Source organism: Scophthalmus maximus, chromosome 13 (genome assembly GCF_022379125.1).
Source record: "Scophthalmus maximus strain ysfricsl-2021 chromosome 13, ASM2237912v1, whole genome shotgun sequence".
In the NCBI taxonomy this organism is placed as follows: Eukaryota; Metazoa; Chordata; class Actinopteri; order Pleuronectiformes; family Scophthalmidae; genus Scophthalmus; species Scophthalmus maximus.
In genome coordinates this window covers 18,577,235-18,596,851 of record NC_061527.1, presented here as the reverse complement: position 1 = coordinate 18,596,851, position 19,617 = coordinate 18,577,235, and the positions used below count along the sequence as shown (strand labels likewise).

At 41.8% G+C, this 19,617-nt stretch overlaps 2 protein-coding genes across 3 annotated transcripts; both read left to right on the top strand.

The window, feature by feature from the left end:
* The first annotated feature begins 498 nt into the window (after positions 1-498).
* On the top strand, positions 499-5,779 carry LOC118318553. 2 transcript variants are annotated; one of them, XM_035648335.2, is made up of 8 exons: positions 501-926; positions 1,881-1,919; positions 2,025-2,321; positions 3,243-3,533; positions 3,707-3,979; positions 4,064-4,105; positions 5,046-5,130; positions 5,280-5,779. In XM_035648335.2, the coding sequence occupies exons 1-8, from the start codon at positions 884-886 to the stop codon at positions 5,440-5,442; spliced, it is 1,233 nt and encodes a 410-aa protein (XP_035504228.2). In that variant the 5' UTR covers positions 501-883; the 3' UTR covers positions 5,443-5,779. The 2 variants fall into 2 exon arrangements, with proteins under 2 accessions (XP_047192912.1, XP_035504228.2); XM_047336956.1 differs by lacking the exon at positions 4,064-4,105 and having other exon boundaries at positions 499-926; positions 3,707-3,870; positions 5,280-5,422.
* A 6,187-nt stretch (positions 5,780-11,966) lies between these two features.
* rabggta (Rab geranylgeranyltransferase subunit alpha) lies at positions 11,967-19,552 on the top strand. The gene is made up of 17 exons (XM_035647807.2): positions 11,967-12,112; positions 12,404-12,518; positions 12,735-12,845; positions 13,553-13,677; positions 13,781-13,968; positions 14,363-14,620; positions 14,739-14,822; positions 14,943-15,025; positions 15,959-16,054; positions 16,743-16,848; positions 16,943-16,994; positions 17,075-17,163; positions 17,325-17,413; positions 17,504-17,620; positions 17,736-17,849; positions 17,990-18,077; positions 18,828-19,552. Exons 2-17 carry the CDS (start codon positions 12,516-12,518, stop codon positions 18,974-18,976), a joined length of 1,752 nt encoding a protein of 583 aa, XP_035503700.2. The 5' UTR covers positions 11,967-12,112; positions 12,404-12,515; the 3' UTR covers positions 18,977-19,552.
* The last annotated feature ends 65 nt before the right edge of the window (positions 19,553-19,617 follow it).

The following is a 19,617-nucleotide window of genomic DNA, read 5'->3' as shown; positions in this document are numbered from 1 at the left end:
AGCCTGTTCTGCTCTTTTCTGCTTTGATTTGGAAGTGGGATTGCTTGCTCTCGTGAAGGGGTGACACTATAGAAACTCACAAAGCACCAAGGGATTGGTCCTCTGGGCACCACAGGTTTTACTATCGCACGCTGAACTGAACATGTGCGTGTGTAACTGTACTTCACGGCAATCCTCCCCCATGTTCGCTGTTCATGTTTCAATGTGGTGACCGTTTTGTGGTTCGTCCTCATTTAATTCACCCAAACTCTACAACCGACTGGATTATGCTGAATTAAAATCCAATGTTCCCCGAGAAAAAGAGAAAAATAAGCATAAACGCCCGCAGGTACTGCAGAGGAAAGGGAGGATATAAATAGAGATAACAGACAGCCAGATGTCAAAAAGGAAAACAATAGAATTGCGACTAAATGGATTTGGCATTTGCAGGATGTAAACAAAGACAGACAGAAGAAATAGCAGAAAATGGAGTGGGGGGGGGGGGGGAATCTCACATTTGCAAGAAGTTTTCGTGAGGTCACAACAGATTTTCCCTTTTGACCCAGAAGGTGAAGAGCTGCTTGTTGATAGTGAATTGTACTGTGGTTTGAAATGGTCAGCGCTCTGCCTGTTGCCTGATGGCTCCGCCTGTTCACGACATGACAGAGGAAGGAAAAGCCTCCACCAAGATGACCATCTCTGTCCGTAATTTACTGCGGTGCTCGTCAGTCGAAAACCCCTCCTGAGATGCCATTGCTCTCTGCCTCGCAGCTTCCGCATCAAAACCTGGACTTTTCGAAATCTACATGGTGGAAATCTCAAAATCATAAGAGAACCTGTCATTGCCTCTCTTTCATTTTCAAAGAACAACAGAGGAACTGCGCATTCTATTTTTGGACATTTGATGCTCAACAGAATGAACACTATCCTTATCTCCTCACTTCTGGGTGAGTATACCGCAGACAAAAGTTTCTCTGACTGACGACCCACCTTCAGACAGGCCCCACAGAAAAATCTGTGTTCTCATTAGAACCAAAATCGTCTGGAGGATCAAACAGTGTCTGTGTACTTTCAAGACGGGCCCACGTTCAGCTGTCAGACAGCGAGCGGTGCTGACTTTCAACCAAAAGCTCTGTTCTGTTATTTGATGCAGATTTCCGTTGTGTGGTATGCAGGGCTGTACATTTGTGCAAAAAATACAACAGTGCAAAAAAATTGAAATGATGTGCACCAGCCAGAATCTGAAAGGGGGCTAATGGAAATGATTTGGCCAAGTCTGCCAAGGGCGCTGCGGTGACTGTTCCATCCTTGACGGCCACGAGTCATGTTGAAAACTGTATGACTGTATTGTAGTAGCACTATGTTCACTGCTGGATGTGTGTGTGTGTGTGTGTGTGTGTGTGTGTATGGACATACAGAAAATGTGTGCACATTCCTTTATGTTCCCGTGGGGATGATAACCGTCTAAGCAGTCTCATTAGGGGAAAGGAAGCTCTCCTCTCTGTCACACTGTGTGGAAGGAACAGGACTGTGTGAGGTGAAAAAGAAAAGTGGATTGGATGGTTTCAAAGAAACATCCGCTGCTGCTATTTCTGTTGGTGTTATATGTATTGAATCTACCTGTTAATTTTTTTTTTTTTTTTTTCTTATTGTTTTCTGTTATATAACTGAAAATCAGCCGTGGACCATGACCGACTCTCTGGCACGCTGCCACAAGGGGATACAACCATCTGAGCTGGCTGTTGTGTTTGTGTTAATACATTTTACTCCTGAGTGGCAGAGCAGACAGCAGACTAAACCCACTTCATCTGAAACGTCACAGATGTTGCAGGAACAACTTGCGGTTGCATGCGAGGAGGATATGAGTTGTGTTTGTGTAAAATCATTTCTCTTTCTTTCAGGCGTAGCCACATTTGTTCTCCAAGTCGCTGCATTTGAAGGTACTGGCAGAGATGTTGATGATGATGATGATGATGATGATGATGCAACAGTATATTTGACACAAGCATGAACAAGACCATAATGGAGTCTCTCTGCTACTGCAGGATCTCTGGAGGCCAGAGTGTCGGTGAGGCCTCCGGGGCCAAACGTCTACCTCGGCGAGTGTGTGCTGCTGCAGTGCGCGGTGGAGTCACGCTGCACTTTTGTGAAGCGGTACCGGTGGTACAGGTCCAAAACAGCACAGGCGGCTCCCAACCCCAGGCACCTGGTCTCCGGTGACAGGTACTTCATCACCGCAGTAACAGGGGACGACGCTGGCAGGTACTGGTGCCAAGCCGAGTGTCGGGAGAACAAGACCGCGTTTGTGGTGAACGCCCGGCCGGTCACGCTCAATGTGTCAGGTGAGCAGCTGCCACAACTGCAACCTCGGTTTCTGTAACGCACAGGACGACACATACACGTGGAATGGTTGTCTAGTACAAGACTAACTAATAGTGTTTATTCATTATTATTATTTCATTATTGCCGTTATGTGATTGCATACATTATTGTGTCATTATTGAATCCGAAAATAGAAACAACAATTTTATTTCAGCAACTAAAAAACAACCCATAAGACAAACTTGCTAGTTGGGTTGCTGCACCTGACTTGAGACTGTATATAAAAATGGATGTATTCATCGGTCCGTTAAGTGAAGCAATGCGGGAAGTGCAAGAAACCTGTATTCTCTCAAATGACCAGCAGAGGGAGACTCCACTGGTTATAAAAAGGAGTCTGTTTCTATAGAAGTTGATCAGAAAATGACTCTACTTCTCACTTGCTTTATAACGTCAGTAAACATTTCCCTGAGGAGTTCATGGTCTCAATTGCTAGTTTCAAGTCTTCTTCAACACAGCACAGTGTTCATTTGGTACATTATGGTCTAATTTAGATTAAAAGAGGCCGCGGAGCACGGTTTGCATTGGAGCATGGATACGTTGTGACTGACAGCTATGTGCCATCCAATGGGTGCAGTTTGCAGGTGTAGGTGGACGTGCGGTGGACCCACGCCCCACTACTCCAAATATGGTTACTTCTGGTTTCAAAAAACCAAGATGGCGCCGGCCAAAATGCTAAACTCAATGCTCCAATTCGAGCAGTTCACAAACCAATGGGTGACGTCACGGTGGGTTGCCACTTGAGTTTCGGGTGCAACATGCAATAAACAAATCAGAGTGCCCATCTCCCAATACCTTTAGAAGTATTAGTGCTTTCCAGCGAGGTAACGCTCATGTTTTCTCCCTCTCTCTTTTTCCCCTGTTCATGAACCTCTGTCCTGCAGAGCTACCCCCTCCCTCACTGTCCCTGACCCCCAACACCGGACAGATGCTCCGAGGAGAACATTTCACTGTGCAGTGCCCAGCTTCTGAGTCTGACTCCTCGGCGTGGAAGCTGCTCCATTTCCCTCCAGGCCGTACGGAAGGGGCCACACACTACACCTCCCACTTCTCACCACCAGGGGGTCGTGTCATTGCTGAAGCGTTTGCGTTTGTCGCTGCCAGTGAGAACAGCGGCCTGTACTGGTGCGAGGGCGCCGAGGGCCGCAGCAATGCAGTCAACATTACAGTAAGCTGTGAGTCTTGTGTGGCAGTGATGTTTAGGGACAAAGTGAGGAAGAATCCCCCGGGTCCACACAGATTCCCATACTGAGGGGCAAATATGTTGAAGGAGTGACTGTATTTAAAAAACAAAAGGTGATGAGAAGGCATTAGGAGTTAATCCTGTCTACTATCTTTTGTCTCACAGATGGTGACATCATCTTGAAGACTCCTGCCCTCCCCGTGTTTACGGGCGATGATGTTGTCTTGCATTGTCAGTACCCGACAGGCAACCACAAGGGAACACGCTTCTTTAAAAACGGCGCAGAAATCGACGCCAAAAGTTCTTCCAGTTCAGCCGGAGTGACAGAGGTGACTATTAAGAATGTGACACGGGAAGACGAAGGCTTCTACAAGTGCGCGTACCGCGACAGAAAGATGCAGAGTCCAGAGAGCTGGTTGTCAGTGAGGCCGGACAGAGGTCGGTTGAATATAATATTCATCATTCTGCTGGTTGTGACATCACAGATGATTATTGACGGATGTCAACGGTTTTGTCTTTTAGCTAACTCCACATCAACAGAAGAGACACCGGCCTCCACTAGTGGTAAAATCATTTACACTTATTTACTGGTTTTGGATGGTAAGAATAATTACTGGGCAAAGCAAAGGGTATTGATTTCTACAAAGTAATTCTGATAAACCATCAATTAATCAGTAACATAACCATAACTTGGCCGTTATTGAGTAAAGCCTTTTAGTTATGAGGTTTTTCCTCTTGCCTCGTCTTTATGTCAAGGTGTCAGTCCCATCAGGAAAACTCTTCCAATGAAATGAAAAAAGAAACCTGTTCGGTTTTGGAAAAGGGATGCAGTGCCCTAAATCATGCTATAAACACATCATTGAAATATCATGGTTTTCTCATATTCTAATAAACTATTTCATTAGCGAGGTGTAAGAGTGAGTTGTTTCATTTGATGGATTTTGTTCTGGATGCTCTGTAGCTTCTTCAACTTGTTACAGCACATGGATCCTTTCTTAATCATGCCTTGTGAAAAAAAGTGGCACCAAGAAAAATAACTAAGCAAATTCTGTTTATGGCTACATTTTTCTTATAGTTGCTTATTGTGATATGCCGTCATCTTCTGGGCATATTACTCCATACCATTTCCATCAGACACTACAATCACTGACCTGCATGACAAAATAAATCCTACACCTTTTTCCAAAGGTACAGAAAGTCAGTTTGAGCTCAAGGGTCTTTTCATCAGTCAGTAATCTTTTACTAAAATGTTTAAACTTGTCACTGATACAAATTTGAGCACTTTGGTGTCCCTTTTTGAAGCTGTTTGTTCAATTGGGTAACATCACGTCATCATCATCATCATATGACATCTCTGAATGCGATTACTGTGTGCCACTGAAACGTTTCTAGGTCTGATCGCAGCTGTTAATGAGAAAACTAGTCTAATGAAGTGGTGCTGTAGTGACTGGTACAACTTTGTTACTGACAAATCTAAACCAATATTAATTGTTGTCTTCATCAGGTTCCTGGAAGTGGATCATTGTTTCATGTGGGCTCGTTCTCCTGCTCCTCATTCCTCTAACCGTTTGGCTTGTTTGTCAATACAGGTCAGTTTGAGTATCTATAACATCTTCAGTCCTCTTTACTTCCTATTCCTACTCCGCACATGTCTGTCGACAGTAAAGGCCATGGCATGACTGAAAGGTCTGACAGATGGCGACGCGAATGGTTCACTGCTCATTATATCTGTTCGAAGGTACGGGAAGCTTTGCACTCATAGCTGCTGGCCAGGTTCCAAGCAGGACGTACCGTCAGAGGAGCAGCCCGCGACCAAGCAGGACGCAACAGAAGTGCAGTGGGACCTGTCCTGGATGGAGATGTCCAATCTGTTGGATAAAGAGTTATATCGTGGCACTTAAAGGGTTTCTCTCACACAAGGCATGTAGAAAAATTCTAAATATTGTTAAAACTATGAGTTCAGTCGGTGTTGCTTCTAATACGACCAAGGAACAATTTGTAGTATTTTGATAGTCACATGTAAAAAAAGATCCGAGCTTCTTCAAGGTGTGCCGCAAACATCTGTTCTTGGCCTGTTGCATTTTGAAATTCAAATCACAGTCATTGATTTATATATTGACTTATAAAGATGTCAAAGTGTGCTGATGGTACAAATCTTATAGCTTCAAATGGGAAACTGTTCAGTTGAACAAAAAGTGTTTTAATATTTTCCAATAAAAAAAGAAAAACAATAACAAAGCATCTGAGGGGCAGCGCATTTAACTCTGTTTTACATCTGAATTCATCCGTATACAGTAGTAACTATTCCAAATTGTTTAGGTGTTTGAACCAATCCTGTCTCAGCAAGGTACTTTGAATTCAAACACTCATAGAAATGGTAATCAGTTCAAGTATCAATGACTCAACTGTCCAACAGGTTATGAAATTCCATTTGTTGACTCATTGATTTGTTAATATTTATTGTACACGGTTTTCAACATTTTGAGATTTACCTCATCGTCACATTTCTCAATATCAATATTTATTTTGGATGTAAGGATCCGTCTCTTGGGAACAATTTGACATGGACCGTAAAGGCGTGCGAACGAAGAGACACCAAATGACAACAAGATGATACAAAACAACTCAAAACAGACAGAACATACACAAAGAGACATAACACAACTACATTATAATTTCACAATCCACTGGTTGCCAATTTAGGCTCTGGATTCAAATTTGATGCCAATTTCTTTTATAGAGACCCGAAACCGCTTATGCATCTGTCAAGATAATTATGACGGCATGACGCGTTCCATGAATCCTCTTAGAATACACTTTTTATAATTCAAATTCAACACATTTCTATGAAATAAATAAATATGCATACAGAATGTAGCACATCTTTGATTTTTATATTTTACCCACAGTTTTTCTTCTCTTTTTCTTTTGCACATTTCTTTACCTGTGAGGACTTTACTTGTTGGACTCTCATAGCGCCTGATACACTGTAAGTCAGTGAGCAGAGACGTGTGTGGACAACAAAGTAAAGACACAGCATCATCCGGTGCCATCTAAATTATGCACAAAGACACAGTCAGTCTGCCAAAAATCCACCAGTAAAAAATCTTGTGGATTTCAGGAGAACATTTTGTCTCAGTTCCCAAAGAAAGACTCTGGCACAGAGCGGCGACAGGGGGTTGCAGGTCAGAGATTCAAATTTATACAACAAACCTCCACAGCAACACAAGCTGAAGGAAACACGCTGTCCTTTGCAAAAACATCAGTAGAGGAACCCAGTCAGAGTTCTACCTTATGAAAAATGCACTAACTTAAGGAAAGGCATATGGTGTTTACATCTGATATTGAACGCTCCAGCGACGAAACACAGGACAAAAGGTTACTCCTACAGTCCTTGTTATCAGCTCAGCGCTTCGTACACAAACACCACCGTGGCTTTTTGGTGCTACCTCTGCTTTCATGAATCAGACGAGAAGAGTTCTTGAAGAATATCTGCGGCATAACTGTCCGGCTTAAATATTCATGTCAATTTTTTTGGATACAATCAGCTTGTTCCAGCAACAATGAACATGCATTTACTTTACCCTAGTAATAACTAACAATTTAAAGTCAGCTATTAAATATGTATCTGTGGCGACTAATTGGGGTAAAAATCACCTAACAAAGTCTTGCTTCAAATCCTGCAGATCTTTATTCAAAACTACTGAGACCTTAAGCTTAAAGTATTTATTTGGTATATATATATATATATATATATATATATATATATATATAACGTATAACTTATAATGTCTCTCTGACTTGATTTTTTTCTTTGTTTATTTTCGTCGGTAAAAAAAAGTCAGTGAACTCTTTTATCTACAGTATCTGTGGGTAAATGCCAATGTTAAAATATTTAAACAAACTGATAACAATTTTGATTCATAAATAATTACTCTGGTGCCTGAGCAAATGTTTCGGGTGAACTTGCGTACATCAAAACCTTCACACATTGTGTTCAGTACCACACAGAGCATGTCAATCCCAATAGAAATAGAAATATAAGTCTGTTCATTTTCTCATCACTCATCACTCATCACATTTTGTGTTTCAGTCCCATATTTTTTCATCACAAATCTCTGACAATACGAGTTCATGAGTCATTCTCAGCTGATGTTGTTGCATCTTCTTTCCCTGTAGCTTCTTTTTATTGTGCCTGGTTTGTGGTTCAGGGTCATTCTAAAAATGTTTCGGGTTTCATCTCGTGTCACTGTTATAGTTTAGACCTCGAATCACACAAGATTAATAAGGTTAAAAATAAACTTCCACAAATATCCTGAATGACGTCAAAGGCGCAAGTTTACCAGAGCCTTCCTCTCGTGTCATTCATCTGAAGCAGCAGAACATCGGGTGGGATAACCTTGTCACTTTAGTTTGGTGATCTTCTCACTTCACCTGACAGATTACTTTAGAAGCTGACTATGAAAGCTTCTCCAGTAATGTCATCATAACAAACTGCATTATCACCGAGCCAAGGAAGGCGTTTCACAAAGTTATCGACAACACATCACTTTTTGGTGAAACTGTCATTCTCTATTTCTAAGTTTTCATTTGCTCTTCAGTGGTGAAAGACAGCATCACGCTGCCGGAGGTCAGACATATCGTGGTTGGAGGGAGACGGGCCGACAAAAGAGTTTGTCTGGCTGCGTCTTTCCGAGCCAGGAAAGTTCAATCTGAAGTAGGAGACAAAGTAGTGGAGAACAGGTCTTTCTCCTCTAATCCCCACAGGCACAGCTTTTCCAGGGGGACTGTGGGGGAGGAGCAAAAGGGGCCCCAGAGGGAACAGGGTTTGGAGATACACCACTGCGCTGTTTACCTTTGCAGATTCCCTCAGGGAAATAGAGATCGAGCAGAGAGAGAGAGAGAGAGAGAGAGAGAGAGAGAGAGAGAGAGACTCACTCAAGTGGTTTGCAAAAAACTCATCTCAGGTCACAGTGCTGCCGGAGGAGACAGATGAAAGGGTGTGGCACAGCAACGGCATTAACTGTGACGTAGATGAGCAGACTGTTACCATCAATACAGAGGAGCAACAAGAGGAGAAGAGCTGAAAGGGCAGAGACGGAGGAGGATCGACCAACAAAGACAACAAATAGAAACACGCCATCCTGGTGAGTGTGACACCGGGTGCACTCAGACAGATTATATGGTCCTGTATCATTGTCTGCAGGCTTAAAGGATACAGTTTGACATTTTGGGAAATGCTCTTACTTGCTCTCTTGCTGAGAGCTAGATGAGAGACGGGAGTGTTTCAAGGGAGGCTCCAGGCAAAAGGTACTGTACCTGGGGGGCGCCACATCGAACTGAGGTCAACAAGAAAAACAACTACCAGCTCATCTAAAATGTCATTAATTAACACTATCCTGTTCAATTAATCTGTAGAAAAACTGCTTTGTATGACAGCAAATCGCCATTGCCCATTGACTACCAGCATGGTCCGCTGGTTGACTGGCAGCTGGTCCCAACCAAGAACTGGTCCAGCACAAAACCCCCGGTCTACCCTGTTTTTCGTAGGGGTTTAACAGATGAGTTATGACATGTTCACTTAGCTGTTTCCCTTTTGTCTTAATGCTAAAGGACGGTAATATGGTATATGATATATGGTATGAAGTCTCAGCAAGAAACTGTTTAAACACAGTTCCCGGAATGTTGACCGATTTCTTTAAACATTATATATGAGGCACTTTTTTTATAGACAAATATTAAGTTTCATTCAATTGGAAATTGTAGAGAAGATAAGGCTTTACAAACAGATAATTTTATTCACGAAATAGTCAATAATCAGTAGTTCAAAGATTTTATATACAACGAAGGGGTAAATGAGGGATTAAGGATGGCTCTAGAAGCATATGCATTTGACCATCAACATCAGAAAAGGGGATTTATGAATAAATATATAAACAAATATAGGTTTATCCACTTCAATTAAACTATTTGTCTTCAACAAATAGTTTCATTGAAGTGAATAAATCTATCTCAAAAAAAGTGGGAAATTAGATTAATTCGTCAATTTGCCTTAAGATAAACAGCAATTAATGAAGTTATAAAAGGCAAATTAAAAGGGATTTTCTGTTCAACTTAATTAAACTTAATTTAATTTGATTATTTAAATGACTTAATTTGCACACTACTTAAAACCCCCGTTATCCACTGTGGAACATGAGCAGCAAAAACCTTGTTAGGTTTAATTCTCTTGGGAATTCGCAGCGTTGGGAAAACCTTTGGAATACCTTCCTGGGAATGAAGGAGCAAACAAACAGGGAAGACAGAAATAGAAAACAACGCTCTCGGCGGCCGGAAGGGTTTTGTGGGTAAAACTGAATAACTCTTGTTGACACATTGGAGATAGAGTATGATGATGAAATTAACAAGGCATCATCAGATCTGCCTTCCACACTCTGGTCATGAATAGATACCAGAGGTGGAAGAAATGACAGAAATACAATACAACTACGCTGCAGTAAACACGTATCTTGTGAAATTCATAATGTTCGGCTTTCGTTGAGACTGTCCATCGAATGGAATTATTCAAATACCATAATTAGCATCTGTCTCTTTTCATTGCCAGTCAACCAGCCAAAATATTGGCTTATCTTACCACGTATACAGTAGACATAAATATGAGCCAATAAGAGACAAAGGGTGTAGTTTGCACTGAAGTGGTCACTACTTAAGCTGAATAGGTTGTATGTGGAGGAAGACTCGAGTGTTATTATTTGAAATCTAGACTGACTTCGTCAATCCCTAAAAGGAAACAAGGAGGTCAGCACCGCATGGGCCGGGGAGCGATGATAAGAACGTTGTCCCTTAGGGAATGAAGATTTTAAATCTGAAATATCTATTCTTATTACAATGGTTGGACTCACGCCAATCCTTAAGATTTAAACCCCATTTTTGACACTCCATACCATATGTCTAAAAACATCCTGTTATTGTTTCTCTTTATAATAATTGTCAATGTCATTGCCAAAAACGGAACATCATAAGATTCAACAAATTGTGTTGCACTACATTTGTTCAGTAAATGCATGAATTTGAGGAAGTAACCTGGAGCCAGACAATCTGGAAACTGTCTCTGACGATTTGTATTCATGTGGTATCTACACATGAATTTTTCCCACAGAGATAGTAAAAAATGTATTGCATTAATTTTTCTATTTTCAAAAGGAAAATTGAATTATTTCAATGCAATGTCAGAGTGAAATTGGAGTTTTCCCCCACACTTTACTGCCACTCACTAAATTAATGAAAGGAAAGGAAGAATGGAGTCTGGTTCAGTGGTACAAAATAAAAAAAGTTGACTGTTGTCAATCGGTGTCGATCATACTGCTGGCCAGTGGCCAGAGCAATTCTTCATTGAAATCATGAGATGTGATGGAGGAACTTTCCTTTTTTCCCCCTCTGGTCTTTCTGTATTTCAGATGACAAAAACCCATCTCTGTTTCCAAATGAACCAGGCTTTTTTACGTATAAAGTATGTAGTAACTGTAAAGAGACAGTTAGCTCCCAAACTCAATCAGGCAAATGTTTCCACTCACTGGGATGTGCTGAGACATCTGGAATGTTTGTAAAAATATCACTCGCAAAAAAGGAGTATGGTTGCTCTGCATGTATCATGAAACAATAATCCACAGACATTGTTTTTTTTTATGGTGTGGGAACTTGCAAAACTGACCAAAACAGGATATGGATATTTGAGTTTAATAAACAGTATACTGTACATATACACGTATAATGTCCATTGCTGAACAATACATGTTATTGCAGAACACTGTAATGGCAAGACTGAAACTAACTCAAACATATCTATGCATACTGACATAAAATTACATCCAAATTTGTCTGTAAGAAGCTAATATTGGCCGACATACAGTATTAGCCCAAGAAATGTATCAGTCCAGTAGCTTAATTTTTGTTGCTGTAAGTTTATGCAACACATGTCTGTGTGTGTGTGTGTGTGTGTGTGTGTGTGTGTGTGTGTGTGTGTGTGTGTGTGTGTGTGTGTGTGTGTGTGAATGTGTGTACCATATCTGTGTAACTCTATATAAGTTGCAGTAAAATTGTGCAAATTGAAGTTTATTAAAACACTGAAGATGAACAAATGTTCAGCTAAATTAACTCAGGGTTTCTTGGCGAGGCCCTGTTGCCAAATGTCTGTCTCCTCTGGGAGTCTTGTCGGGATTTAACACTTGAACCTCGACCTTCTGTTCACACATTGAATGTCCATGTACCAACAGACTGTGTCTCTGTGTGAGGTCAACGTGTGTGTGTGTGTGTGTGTGTCTGTGTCTGTGTCTGTGTGTGTGTGTGTCTGTCTGTGTGTCTGTGTTCCTTCGCTGCTGTTTGCCGTGTTCTCCACTAGAGGGCGGCTACAAACCAAACCCCCGCGGTGTGGTGTCAGCAGCAGGCGACGCTCAGTGACGCAGAATTCAGGAGCCGGAAGTGGGAAATTGTAGTCGTAATGAACTGGCGAGTGTGACATGACAATTCAAATACCTGTCTGAAAAACCATCGACAAGCCTCGAAGAAAACCAGGTGCGTGTGTTTACATTACAAGTGACGCGTCGCTCAGTCTGTATCTGTCACCACGTGTAATATATGAAATATTACACGTGTCGCCGGTCACTGTTGTCCTGTGCTGTTTTGGCCGAATCCTCAATGAGCCCTGCGCTGTGATGCTTGCTGACAACGGAGCTCATCAGCAAGCCAACTCCAGGCTGTTTGTCTTTTGACTCAACTGACACTGCCTGTACGAGTAGTGACGATCAGCTGGAGGCTGAGCACACAAGATTGACTTGTCCTAACTTTGGTGTCGGTCTTCTTTAGCTGCGTCTGCGTCGTGTAGACGTGAAACGGGCCGAAACCCTGAACAGCATCCTTGCTTGTAAACAGATCTTTGAAGAAGAAGAAGAAGAAGTGTCCTTCACTGACAGAAAAGATGGTAAGAAGTTCAACATTTGTCTTTATAATGTGGGCATATGCACGTCATTGGTACTATGCACACACACACACACACACACACACACACACACACACACACACACACACACGATGTGTTGTGGAGTAATGGATGATTAATACTCAACCTTTCAGCAGCAGAGTAAACTGTATCTGCTTCATCTCCCTCTGTTTTTTCTTTTTCTTTTTCTTTTAACAGCATGGACGATTGAAGGTTAAATCCACAGCCCAGCAGGAGGAGCAGAAAAGACAGGAGCGAGAGAAGAAGCTGAAGATATTTGTGGCTGTACGAGATGCCTGTTTTTCCAAGGTCTGTTAGAAAGACGTGCTCTTTGAGTGTTACATTTTCTCACTTTCAAAAGAAATCAAGTGAAATGGTCAAAGCCCACAGTAAATTGACCCTGCCAACAAATGTTGTCTTGGTAGTTACAGCATAATGTAGCTTACCACCACCACACTATTGTACTGAGTGAACGTGGGCTCTGTGCATTATTTTTTATTTAATCCCAAACACTCATCATCCTGTCACTGTAAATACTCATTAGTACACCAAATGTGTATTTTTCTGTATTGGAGAATAGTTCTCAAACGAATGCAAATTACTCCTTTTTGAGTCATTCTTGCCAGTAACTACAGTGCACAGCTGATCAGGAAATTACAGAACCTTTTTTAAATGACAACTATATATATATATACCTTTGACATGAGAGAACAAGTGGGCTTAGGCCTGCAACACCGTGAGTAATAAAGTATTGACACTGTTGGTTTTAGTCTTTTAATGGGGTTTGTTTACCATTAAAAAAACCAGTAACACCATCCTGTAAATGACAGTCTTATATGATAGTTATAGTATTGTGTTTTAAATGTCATACTCAACGTTTAGTGAACAGTTTAAAGGACTGAGCAGTGCCTATTTATCAGTTTCAGTTGTTGTTTTTTTTGTTTTTTTTATTGTGCTCATTTTCACTTACAGTGTGTCCTTTTCTAATGTCGTCCTATCCTTCTCCTGTATGACAGAGGAAGGAGGGTATTTGGGACGATGAGGCTCTCAAACTGACCCAGCAAGTGTTATCATCCAATCCTGACTTTGCGACCCTCTGGAACTACAGAAAGGAGATCCTAATGCACCAGGAAACTGTGAAGTAAAGTCATTACTGGTTATTTTGTCATTTGTATGTTCAGAGTTTCACATTTGACACTTTTGGATTGGTGAATAATGGTTTTGTTTCCCAATGTCGTCATCAGGGAAAAAGATGAAGTGCAAACGATTTACGGGGCAGAGCTGTCCTTTTTAGAGTCTTGCCTGCAGACAAATCCAAAGTCATATGGCTCCTGGTACCACAGAGGTTGGGTCTCTTCCCGCATGCCTAAACCGGATTGGGCAAGAGAGCTAACTCTTTGTGATCGTTGCCTCAGCCTGGACGAACGCAACTGTGAGTATTGGAGTCGAAAAAGGAAAAAATGCAACAGCATCAGATGCAGTGTGTTCAGAAAGAACTCAGACCTCTGTTAACGTTGTGTTTATGCTTTATGTTGCAGCCTTATGCTAGAATCATCTAAATGTGTAACATCTCCCTGCCAAAGTCACTTCAAATGAGTGCAGATTAAAGGGTCTGAATAACTTTTAATAACTTTGTACACATTTCTACAGTTTTCACTTTGTCATTATGGGGTATTGAGTCTAGATTTTAACAGGAGGCTACAATATAACCAAATCTGAAATGTGAAGGGGTGTTAAAACTTTCTGAATTAACTTTATGGTACATTCCAGAGTGTTTCCATGCTTTAATCACCCTCTACTTCACCATATTCTCTGGTCTCAAACAGTCCATTGCTGGGATTATCGCAGAATGGTTGTGAAGATGTCTGGTGTGTCCGTGGATCAGGAGTTGGCGTTCACCGATCGTCTCATCGGCTCCAACTTTTCCAACTACTCCAGCTGGCACTACCGCAGCACCTTGCTGCCGCTTCTCCACCCAGAGTCTCCTGAGCCCCCGTCGCCGTGCCTCAAGCCTGCACAGACCTCCCCTCCACCTTCTCCGCAAACCCACTCCCATCGCGTCTGTGAAGAGCAGCTGCTCAAAGGTAAACGTAACGCAACAAAACAACAATGGCACCAGATGTGGGCAGTCTGACGCTGAGGTGGTGGCTGATGGGTAATTTTAAACAGTCCGCATCTAATTGAGGCCATTTTGTTTTCCAGAATATGAGCTCGTACAGAACGCTTTTTTCACCGACCCAAACGACCAGAGTGCTTGGTTCTACTATCGGTGGTTGCTAGGTAGAGGTATGTCTGCCCTGTAACTGTGTCGATGTGTACAAATAGGGAGGATAATATGAAACAGTTTTCCTGCAAATATTTTCTGTACCTGATCTGGTTTCAAACTGGTTTCTGTCTCCTCAACAGCGGAACGTGAAGATATGATAAGCTGTGTTTATGTCAGTCGGGATGAGGAGAGAGTAGCTGTTGCCTTCTCCAGGCCTGTTAATGTGAGTATGTCTATTTATGCAAATGTTATGTTTGGTTTTGAATGTCAATATTAAACGTGCAATGTGGACAGTTTCAGGAAGTTAACAATTCATGAAATTTAAAAGATGAGAGATCCACAGTTTGGATAACGTTAGGCCTCATGCAAGACACAGTTGTACACCAATGTTCTTGTACAAACACACGGTTGGTCCAGACTTATGGTGCGAGTCATGAACTTAAAGTCTATATAAGTTCAGTTTTTAACAGTTTATGATTTTTGTATATTTCAGCTATATATTTCAAACATTTAGGATGATCTAAAGCTTATAGCAATCAGAAAATAATTTCCCATCATATGTTGGCATTTGATCACACACATCGATTTCAATGAAGTCAGAAATAACATCATGCATCGTTCAAAAATACGTTTTTTCAAAGTATCTCTGCGACCTATATAGGACTATAGACTCAACCTAAAGCTTATATGGATAGTATCAGGAAGAAATCATGACATCTCTGTGAAGTTAGAAAATCACGTTTTATAATGTAGTAGTGTACTTACTGCAACCAGTGACACTAGAGACACGATCGACAGCTTGTTTAGATTAACAGTCATTCGTCACCATATGGTATAAATTATGTCATGATGACATAATTATGAAATTACATTATTACAATACAAAAAAGTAAGCATTGCCTGAATGGAATATATACAGAGCACACGCAGGGTATGCATCTCCCCTCTGATACTTTTCACTGTGAATTAAACCTTGCACAAACTGGAACACGTTGCTTTATATGGCAGTTTCCTGGGTTTTTGTGACGGGATAGGAACACGAAAACACGAGGCCTGATGTCTGCTGCTGTGCTCTCTGCTTGAAACCTGTGGTGTGAAATCCATGTGGTACCGCGCTTTGACTCAGCATCCTTTCTTCCTGCCTTTTGTCTGACAGGCGCAGTCGGTCGGCCTGCTGCTGGTCCTTGACGGTCAGCCCCAGAGGGTGGAGTGGAGGAGTGTGCACCCACGCTTTAAACACAGCCCTCTCTGGGTATACTTTTTCCTTTATGACTCAAAGTTGACAGGTTCATTGAACAGGTTACAAGGTTCTGTTCTCACCGGACCACAATATCACAAATCTGATTATGCACTGTGGTATGTCCACAATACTTTGATCAATGTACTGGAGTGCACTTTGCTGCACTTTTTCTGTGTCTTGTCAGCGCACAGTGACACAGGCGACACAAAGTTCAGTGAGAAGGACATCCTGAGTAGATGCATTTCAGGAGGAATCTGTTTTTCTGAGGTGTCGGTCAGCAGGAGTCCCCACAGCTGCAGGAGTGCTGCTTTGTATCTGAGCTCGCAGGATGAGCTTTGTGTGGGAGGGAAACAGCAAAAAATGTGTTTTCATCCAGAAAACAAAGACATGAATGATTCTGTTTTCAAAAATAGCTTAAATTGGATTTTATAATAATGGCAACTGTGTCACATGGTGGACACAGCCAAACACTTGTCAGTTGCGTTCACTGTGCAAGAAAGTTGCAAACTTTGCATCACTTTCTTTTTCTTTTTGGTATAATCAGATTATTTAATCTCAAAATGTGTGCTTTAACTCAGTTTTGTCTCAAAATGCTTATTTTCCAATGATGATTTTTTTTTATTGGTTTGCGAATGAAAACTCCCTTCTCTTCACTTGTGAAATAATCCTCATTCTGCTTTTAACCATAACACTGTCTCAGATTTGTGATCTCCCTCCTGGAACAATCAGCGACATCAGTTATGAACACAATCTGACTGTGCACTGGACTGAAAAACACATTCACAGAGACTGTGCTCTTTACACAGGTGATACATGTAGTTCACTTGTCGTGCTCCACCACTGAACAGATTACAAATATACACTGTGTTTCCCAAAGCTGAATTGTTTTAACTTCCTAAGGTCGAACTGAGAGCTACTGTCGGGACTCTGCTTTGGATCAGGAACTCTTCAGGTACCGTCTTGGCACAATAGCAGCACAATGTCTGTCTTTTTAATATAGGAGTAAAACGTGAATGTGCTTTTTCTCTACAGGAGCGAACTCTCTGTGGAGAAGACCTCGGTGTTACAGTCAGAGCTACAATCATGCAATCAGCTACAAGAACTGGAACCACTCAATAAGTGTACGTTTGTTTTTTACTTTGCTTTATTACTACCACACGGCTCCACATTCTTTACAGAGCAAGGTCATCAACTGCACAAATGAATAGAAATTGCTGTAATTAGTTGTTTTTTTTCATTGTGATGTTCTCTCATTGCCACTGAACTGCTCTGTGCCACGCAGGGTGCTCACTGACCATTATACTCCTGATGAGGGCGCTAGACCCTCTGGGATATGAGAAAGAGATGCTTGCTCACTTCCAGACACTCAGAGTGAGTACGAACCCTTTACAGTCTGCGCTGCTGAGTTGAAAGAAAAAAGGGGATTACTGACTGAATGCTCGCTCTCATTTTCCCCCTAAGGAAGTGGATTCCATGCGCTCTGCATATTACAGTGACCTGTGCAGCAAGTTCATGATAGAAAACACCATCCTGAAAATGGAGTATGCCGAAGTACGCGTCTTCAGCATTTCTGACAAGGTAGACAAATATGACAAGGAGACATACTGTCTTAACTTGGATCCCATCTGCTGCGCAGAAAGGTTTTTAAAAGTCATTCCTTCTGTTTTATGGGTTTTTTTGTCTTTTGTAACAGAACCTGACCACGTTATGCCACCTTGACCAGCTGTTATTGGTCACCCACATTAATCTGTCCTCCAATCAGCTGCAGCGACTGCCTCCTCAGTTTGCTATGTTGCAGTGCCTCGAGGTGAGAATCCAATTCTCTCTCCTACACAGACGGTGTTTCTTTTCTTCTTTTGTGTCTCCTACAATTGGTAGATAACAGCAGGAAAGATACATATTTATTGCATTTTTTGCTGCAACCAAATTCCTTCATCGTGCTTGCAGGTATTGGAGGCTGATAACAACTCCATAGAAAATCTGGAGGGACTGTATCACCTTCCTAAACTGGAGGAAGTCCTCTTGAAGAACAACAGTATCCTTAAAATAAAACATTTATAATTGTGAGTCTGTTTGTCGTAGAACGTCCCGCTCTGGACCCGTGTCAATCCTGCAGCACCACTTTAACAAGCCTGAGTGACTCAAGAAATGTGTGAATCGGCTCAGAGTTTAGTGCAGAGCTAATTGCTGCAAAGCATCACCAGCAGAGTGCCATGGCACATGACAGTGTGGAGAGTGTGATGCAGTGCGCACACACCGCACACAAGGCTGGTGTGTTCACACAGTTTAGAAGATTGCAGAGGTAACGAGACTCTTCAGCTCGATTCATGAATAATTTGTTTTCATCTAAAACTTTATGTAAAGATTAGAGTGCTGATTTTGTTTATTCAATTTCACACAGCCAACAGCCTCATTAAGACGGAAGAGACACTTATCAGGCACATTATCGATTCACAATGCTTCTCCTCCATGCTTCTCTTCCCCCGACACACACACAAGAAGCATTAATGAAGGCTGCAGGCTTTGACACCGATGGTATGTTCAGTTCTTATTTTTAACGACAGCTGAAGTACAGTTTCAGTAGATTCCTGTCTGATCTAAATTTAGGCCTCCATTTTTTTGTATTTAGGAGAATTAATTAATATCCCAGTGTAACATTTGACACGTGGTTGTTACTTTTACACTCATGTTTGGAATATGTGAGTCATATCTACTTTTCGTCGCTACCGATGTTATTCAGCACAGCGTGCAGGAGTTCTCTTTTTTCATTAACCCAAATGCACAGAAATCTCCACACTCGCAGATCTTCAGCCCCTGGCCTCCTGCCCCAAGCTGAAGCGCCTCGATCTCCGTGGCAACCCCGTCACTCAGATTGCCAACGTCGAGTCAGAGTTGGCCGAGCTGCTGCCCGCAGTCAAAGACCTGCTGCTCTGATCAGACAGAGAGCAGGTATCACTGCCACCGATCGTCGTGTCTTTTAACGGTCCTTCACTTTCTCAAGTGTGTTTGTTTGTGAGAGAGCAAGTGGCCGTTGTTTTTTTCTCCCCTAAGTGTTTGTTCCTGTTATTTGGGAGAACGTCAATCACGGTGACCCTGGAGAGTCTGAAAGCCTCAGCAAACCTCCAACACCTTCGATGAACTGTCTAGATGTGTGTGTCAGTGCTTATCGCCAATGTTGCTTTTCTTCTATTGTGTGTGCCTACGTATGTCCTTAACTTAAACTCAGCAACACATCCAGATGCATGCAGAAACACTGAAAATGGAGTAAATCGACCGAATATGGATTGGCTTGCAGCAATGCAGACTTATTGCCTTGATAAGCTTTGAAACTGTTGAATTGAGAAAAAAAAAAAGCTTATAACTGATCATCAGAGCGCCACATTGTTCTCATGCACATTTTTTTTAAAGGTCGTGTAAAGCATTAACTATATGATAATATACTGTTGCACAGTATGTCACAGATCCAGTAATAAAACAGCACACATTGTGTCACTGCCTTCCAACTTCCAATATGCTTCTTTTGTGGGTTTTATGCCTCCGTGCTGGCGACAGCCGTTGCAAGAGGCATCATGTTC